This window comes from Hippichthys cyanospilos, chromosome 1, assembly GCF_059441005.1.
Source record: "Hippichthys cyanospilos isolate Australia breed blue-spotted pipefish chromosome 1, RoL_Hcya_1.0, whole genome shotgun sequence".
Taxonomy (NCBI): domain Eukaryota; kingdom Metazoa; phylum Chordata; class Actinopteri; order Syngnathiformes; family Syngnathidae; genus Hippichthys; species Hippichthys cyanospilos.
The window spans coordinates 11,761,697-11,769,594 of record NC_142369.1 but is presented as its reverse complement, the minus strand read 5'-3'; the positions used below and the strand labels follow the sequence as shown (position 1 = coordinate 11,769,594).

Here is a 7,898-nt window from a genome sequence, read left to right as displayed (position 1 = left end):
CAGCGCAGTTCACACCACTGTACAGTATTTCTTTGTATTGTAGCGAGGTTGTTTACTGTATTTAGAACAGAGAGTTCCAGGCTCCCGTATTTTCACTGTTTGCATCCATGGCCATTTATTTTATATATATATATATATATATATATATATATATATATATATATATATATATATATATATATATATATATATATATATATATATATATATATATATATATATATATATATATATATATATATATATATATATATATATATATATATATATATATATATATATATATATATATATATCAGGATTTCATGCACGTTACCTTGTACTGTATTACTGTCAGGGGTGTTAATTTATTCAACTCCAGAGTTTATTAGTTTAATAATGGCAAGGCATTTACTGGGGGAGACATGTATCTGTGCAATTCCATTACAGTATTAAATTGGGAACTATGGTGAGATTTATATAGCACTGTAATGTGTTTTTTTTAGTATTCATTTACACCATTTCGTTTTTGTCACATATTTGGATTAAATTATTCAATTGGATTCATGATCATTTAATTTGCTATACATTTACTGCATCTTCGATCGTTTACGGCAAAGATTTTTGATAAAACAAATACTCATGAGCAGTTAAATTATTGAAACAATTTTATCGCCCACTAGTTAAAAAAAAGGAAAAAAGAATGCAAGCGTACGTGTGACGTCACTGTCGGCGGTGCTTAGCCTGGTCAACTCAACTCGTCGGGAAAGCGTAACTATGCAACTGATCGCAGTGCATTGTGGGACTTTATGTAAATCCAACATGGCAGCGTCCTGCGCCAGATCGCTCGTTAAGGTCGGGTGGACGGTTCTGGAGAGTCCTGCCCTCCGCCGACCAGGCACCGGCGTCCTCCTGCCGGGAAACGCCGGTTCCCGTGTTTCCCGGAGATCCTACTACTACAGGGGCGGCGGTGGCGGCGGTACAGAAGCCCGCAGTGGACTGCTAGGCTCATTCCCGGGTGCAGGAAGCCGAGCGCTGGGCTGCGCCGTCCTACTTGGCGGCGGTGTTGGGCTTTACCATACCGTCAAGTTCTACTGGACCCAACAGAGACAGCTGGCCCAGGAGCAAGGCCAGGTGAGATGCATTATGCTCCGGGAGAGGAAGGAGAACGATGACTTGCATGAAGTACTGGAGCTCACTTTTATAAACTTGACTACTTTGCACAAAAAAGCTATAAAAAAGGAAAGGAAACCACTGTAAAATGTTTGTTTTTTTTTCTCGTGGTGTTTGTATGAAACGATTTTTTTGCTTCATCCTTAAACTATTGACAACATAACACTTCCATGAAAATCAAATATCATTTTGCAGCGATTAAAAATACAAAGCAAGGGGTGGGTTATAATTTGCTTACAATAACAATGATAGAATCTCAGTAAATGATGATGTAATCGTGTAAATAATTTAAAGTCCTCAAAAGTGGTCATGTGTTTTTTGATTATTATTATTTTTAAATGAAAGGCGTTCTTTACCTTTTTATCCATTTATATCAGTAAAATGGTAACATTTTGTTTGCAATTAATGTAATAACTTGTTTTTCACTGTCACCTGTTGTCTGAAACTGACATCACTTGCTCAAATCTCAGGTCAAAACAATCATGACCCTTCTCTGGGTTTGGTCATGTGACATTTGCAAGCTCGGCCGTGATTGGTTGTTAACTGAGTACAGGTTATGCTATTCTCAATTGACAGCAAGTGCTGTGTTTTCAAACGTATTATTTGTGCGTGAAACGTTATAAGAATAATCAGAGACTTTTTACTGATGAAGACAACTAAATAACAGTAAGTTTGACACAAATATGTTTTTGTTGTTGTGACATTTCAGACAAACGAATGATTCGATGCAGTGACTCCCCTTGCCCAATAATAATGAAGCCCCCTTGCGCGTTTGTCTCAGGCGCTCCCTGCAGGCGGCACTTTGCTGTCAACATGTCCATCCCTGACGCTATACCAGTACCAAACATGTCCGTTCTGCAGCAAAGTGCGAGCCTTCCTGGACTACCACGGCCTTGCCTACCACGTGGTGGAGGTTAACCCTGTTATGCGGCGGGAAATCAAGTGGTCAGCCTACCGGAAGGTTCCCATCCTCATGGTGGACGAGCACCTGGTAACGTGGCGCGCTAACACGCAAACATCTGGAGTATTTAATCTTTGTCTCGTCTTATTGTTGTTTGTTTTACTCGAACTGCAGCAACTGAACGACTCGTCTGTCATCATCAGCTCACTCAAGACTTACTTAGTCAGCAAGTAAGCACCGCTATGTGAACAACTATCTTGACAACTGTCTTGACTACCCCAACGCTGACAGCTACTTTAACTGTATATTATTAACAATATATAATCATTAATAACAGTATTGAGAGCAACCTTGAAAACTATCTTAAAAAGATCATGAACTCTATCAATCATATATGACTCTAACAACACTGTATTCATGGGGGTGACAACCATATCGCCAACCTTAACAACTATCTTTACTGTGCCATCAAACCTGTATTGACTACCTTGCCAGTTATCATGACAAGTATTGTAAACGTCTCAACACGAACCCTTTTAACAACATGAACAACCACCTTAACAACTATATTAATATATTGACAACTAGCCTACAACTTTAACAAGAGCATTCTTTTCTAACTTAACATTAATGTAACCATATTGATACCTTGACCACTACATTGGTATTTGCAGTATATTAATGGGGTTACAACTATATTAATAACCATAACAACTACCTTAACTACAATTTTGACTACCTTGCCAGCTATCATGACATATTTTAAACATCTTGATGACAACTTTTTTACACAACCTTAATAACTATATTAATACCTTAACTAACTTAACGATAATGACTATTTTAACCAATTAATGCCTTAGTAACATCAGTATATTAATGGGTTGACAACTACCTTAACTAAAACATGTACAGTATTAACTACCATTCCGATTATCGTGAAAACTACATCGAAGACCCTTTTACCTACGTTGCTAACTCACATAACATTACAAACTACCTTAACAATCTTGACAACTAACTTAAACTATTTTAACCTCGGCTACTACCTAAGTAACTACAATACATTAATGGGTCTGACAATATCATTACCAACTTTAACAACTACCTGAACTACTATAAACACTATGTTGACTACCTTTCAAAATATCATGAGGACTAACTTAAACATCTTGACAAAAAACGTGTTACTACTTTGGCAACTAACGTAACATTAACAAGTACTTTAACTAATACCCTGATAGCTACCCTTGATAACTACATTAATATTAACAAGTAACTTAACCATATTAGTACCTTGACTACTATGTTCGTAACTACAGTATATTAATGGGATTTCCAACAAGTTCCTTGACTACCTTGATAACTACCTTAATAACTACCAAGAAAACTAATATAACGTTATCAGCAAGCTTATAGCGGTTAATATATACCTTCACATCTACAATATTAACGATAATAACCAGTTTGACAACTACATTACCAACCTTAACACCTACTCTAAAACCTAGAATAATTACCTGATGACATCCTTAACAACCCTGACAAATAGCGCAGTAATTACCTTCACAAATATCTTGATAATAATCTCTTGGCAACAATTTTAACAACTACCGGTATATCAACAGCTATCTATCTAAGCTAGATTGATGAGTATTTTTCCTTTTTTTTTTTAGGGGTTCCAATATGTCCGACATTTTGCGCTGTTACCCAGAAATGAAGTCTGTGAATGACAGTGGCAAGGAAGTGACGGAGTACAACAACAAGTATTGGCTCATGTTAAGCGAGGACGACACAGCTTCTGTCTACCCTGAAAAAGGCATGCAGAAGTAAGCCAGGTGTCCACAAACTATGTTTGGAGCGATGCTAAGCTAATTCTTAAATTTTTGTCAACGTGTTACTTACTGTCTTTAAAAAAAATGTGTCTGTTAATAATGTTAATTTGAATGCTGTTGATTTGTTTTGCTTTTTTAAGATAATGTATCAAAATATTACATTTCATTATGTATTTATTTTCTTACCCTGTCCTGCTATCTTGGTCTAGCTAACCAATGTAAACAATTTCACTGTATGTAGGGCTGCACAATTATGGCCAAAATGATAATCACGATTATTTTGGTCAATATCGAAATCACGATTATTAATCGCGATTATTCATTATGTTACTCATCAACATGTCTATTTATTCCCCTTTTTTATACAAGCAGTATATAAACAAGGCTTCAAAACGTGATATTTACAAATTATAATAATAAACTAAAATAAAGTAAATAATAATTGAAACAAATTCAGTGGCAAAAACAGGTCATTTTCGGTCACTTCAAACCCAATTTCTTCAATTTTTTTGCCAATCTGAGTTTTCAAAATGGGTCTCAATTGACAGTGGGGACACAATGCCTCCTGGTGGTTGGATGGAACAGTGCTTGATTTGAATTGTAATAAATAAAAAGTGCTTGACTTTTTAAATGTTAATACCGCCGAAGACCAACTTAATTATTCGTGGCAGCCAATATCGTGATTGCGATTAAAATTTGATTAACTGTGCAGCCCTAACCGTTTGTAATTTTTTCATAGTCATGCTAGCCCAGTGTTCTCATGTTTTAAGCTTTAAAGGGATAGCGTGTAAGATTTAGAGCATTTTTCATTACGGACAGCAGGGGGTGCTGCAGGTGCTGCATTTACAATTGTCCGTAGCTATAACAAACATGGCCGCCTCCAGAGAAGTGCCACTTTAATGATAATCCTTAAATTATATTACATAGGGGGTGGCACTTCTCCGGAGGCGGCCATGTTTGTTATAGCTACGGACAATGGTAAGTGCGGCATCTGCAGCACCTCAAAAGTCAAAGTCAAAGTTTGCTTTATTGTCAATTCTACCACATGTGCAAGGACAGACAGAGAATTTAAATTACGTGACTCTCTAATCTCAGTGGCAAGTAAAAATGAAACAAAGAAATAGATATATATATAAATAGACAACTGTAAAATCTGACAATATCTATGAACAAAACAAAATAAAAACAGGTGAATGGAAAAGTAGCTGACTACAATAGTGCAAATGTATTGTCCTATATACATACACCCCCCCCCCCCCCCCACACACACACACACACACACACACGCACATACGCACACGTATACATACATACCGACATGCATGGTTGTGCAAAAAGGGATGGTTATATAAAGTGACTAGATGACTATTTATACATGACTGTTATAAGTGACTAGTTATAAAGTACCTGTTATAAAGTGCCTATTGTAAAGTGACTGTGAGTAAAGTGACTGTTGCTTATGAAATGGAGTGGGACTGTCCGTAATGAAAAACATTCTAAATCCTACACACTATCGCTTTAAATGAACATGTTTTGAAAATTTTAAGTACTTAACACTTTTTTATTTTTTTTACTAATTGTATTTTATAACCCCAAACTTAGAATAGTTGTCCCCATGTATTTATTTTAACACTATCCCCCTCCCCCCTTTTACACACACAAACATGCACATGGACATACATATGCACAAATGCATGAAATTTGTAAACACTCAAACATTCACATGCATACAAGCGCGCATACACCGGTGTAATATATAAATGTTTTGCATTTTTCAATACATTTAACCTCTTTTATGACTAGGCCTACATTATTTTTCAGAGCAAGTTTGATCATTTTTAAATAGTTTTTATTCGTTCGCAGGTCTTTGTTTCAGTTCAGTTTTATGTTTTCTCTTTCGGTTTGAGCTATTAGCATGTTGTTAGCGTGACTTTTGTTCCAGGGAAGAGATGAAGTGGCGCCAGTGGGCCGACGACTGGCTGGTGCACCTGATCTCGCCCAACGTGTACCGGAGCGCCGGCGAGGCCCTGGCCTCCTTCGACTACATCGTGCGCGAGGGCAAGTTCGGCGCCCTGGAAGGAGTCTTCGCCAAGTACGTGGGCGCCGCTGCCATGTTCGTCATCGCAAAGCGCCTCAAGAGCCGGTGAGTGAGTCGCTCGCCATCAGCCGTCATTTTTGACTTTTTGGACTGTTGAGCTGTTGATGTGTCAGTGGCTCAATGAATAATATTAAAAGCTCCTTTAAGATCGTCAAAAATTGGCCCTTTTTTGTAGTGCATCATTACTACATTGACATTCATAATTCAGACTGTTTTTGCTTATTTTTCTACGGTATAAACTATTTAAATACACGAGCGATGTGTTGTAAAACAGCAAGGTTCTGCTTGTAATTGATTTCTTGATTGTTTTAAGGGACTAAGGGATTTTTTTTTTCATGTTTTTCTCTGCCCTGTACCGGAATCGCTATCAAAATATCCACAGTGGTAATGTCCTACTCGTGTCCATTTGTCCTGTACAAATGATGTAATTGCAGACACAACCTTCAGGACGACGTGCGTCAGGACCTGTACAAGGCAGTCAACGACTGGGTGGCGGCCGTCGGCAAGAGGAGGAAGTTCATGGGCGGAGAGCAACCCAACCTAGCTGATCTGGTGAGGAAATCCGTACGGCCATGCCAATAAATGACATTCATCTTATGTTTACGGCGGGGCTTGTGTTCCAGACGTTGTACGTAGACCGAATGTGTATTTTTGTTCTCTCCGGGCATTCCGGCTTCCTCCCACACACCAAAAACATGCATGGCGGGTGTATTGCACACTCTTAAATTGTCCTTAAGTGTGATTAGGTGCGTGAATGGTTGTTGGTCCTTATGTGCCCTGCAAGTGCAAGGCGACAGGTCCAGGGTGTACCCCACCTACTGCTGGAATAGGCACAAGCGAAGCAGCGACCCTACTGAGAATAAGCGGCTTCAGAAAATGGATGGATTACCCATCATTCAGCCCATTCATTTTTGTAATTAGAATGAGTAAGTTTCCTTCCACTATATTTCAATAGGCGTCAATTATATGTGGACTTACACTATTCAGGAGTCAAATTATGAATTGAATTCATCCTTTTATACGTGTGCATTTTCTGCATCTAATCACACATTTGTGAATTCATCAATTCATCAAAATTGTAATAGAGTTATTGATTAATAAGAGCCAGTGGTTACAGCACTAATATGGAGGTAAACAATGTCTCTAAACTATTATTTGAATGAGTCAAAAATAGTTGTGGATTAATTGATGAGTGCTTAGTTGCAAATTCATTCATTTTGCATCTCTGTCATACATGCTCTGTATTTTACCTATGAAGTTAATCTGGAACAAATATTTATATATATATATATATGCAAATCAAAAAACAAAACCTATTAAAAAACAAACTCATCCCTGGCAGGCTGTGTTTGGCGTCCTGCGCGTGATGGAGGGCCTGGAGGCCTTTGACGACATGATGGCCAACACCAAAGTGAAACCGTGGTACCGGCGTATGGAGGCGGCCACGCGCAACCACGATGGACGCTCACAGTTGTCACGGTAACCACGTCGTTCGCCAAAAGACATCCAAACAGCTTTGTAGAAGGCATGGGGACGTATGGACGCTCATGATCTTGCCCATTTTCTCTGGACTATTGCAATCGTGCAATATTCAATGCAATATACAGTGGATTTGTTTGACGGTTTTTGCCAATGGCTGAGCTTCCCTGTTGTAAAAGTTTTTTTTTTGTGTGTGTGTGTTGCTTATCAAGCTACACAAAAAAATAGCGGAGGAAAAGCGATACTTATCTCTGTGTTGAGCTTTTGAGTTGCAGGTCGGTGACACTGCCAAAGGAAGGCGCTAACGCGTTGGCGTTACTCTGAAAGTAAAAAAATAAAAACGTTTAATAATTCAAATGTACTGGAAATGCAGGATACATGTGTGTACTTGTGAAAAGCTTCAATAAAGACAAGAATGTGGTTTGGTGTTTTT

At 38.1% G+C, this 7,898-nt stretch overlaps 1 protein-coding gene across 1 annotated transcript; it reads left to right on the top strand.

Annotated features, from left to right (window-relative positions):
• The first annotated feature begins 773 nt into the window (after positions 1-773).
• ptges2 (prostaglandin E synthase 2) lies at positions 774-7,885 on the top strand. Its single transcript, XM_088413430.1, has 7 exons — positions 774-1,113; positions 1,934-2,143; positions 2,228-2,283; positions 3,730-3,882; positions 5,831-6,031; positions 6,421-6,538; positions 7,329-7,885. The coding sequence occupies exons 1-7, from the start codon at positions 802-804 to the stop codon at positions 7,467-7,469; spliced, it is 1,191 nt and encodes a 396-aa protein (XP_088269556.1). The 5' UTR covers positions 774-801; the 3' UTR covers positions 7,470-7,885.
• The last annotated feature ends 13 nt before the right edge of the window (positions 7,886-7,898 follow it).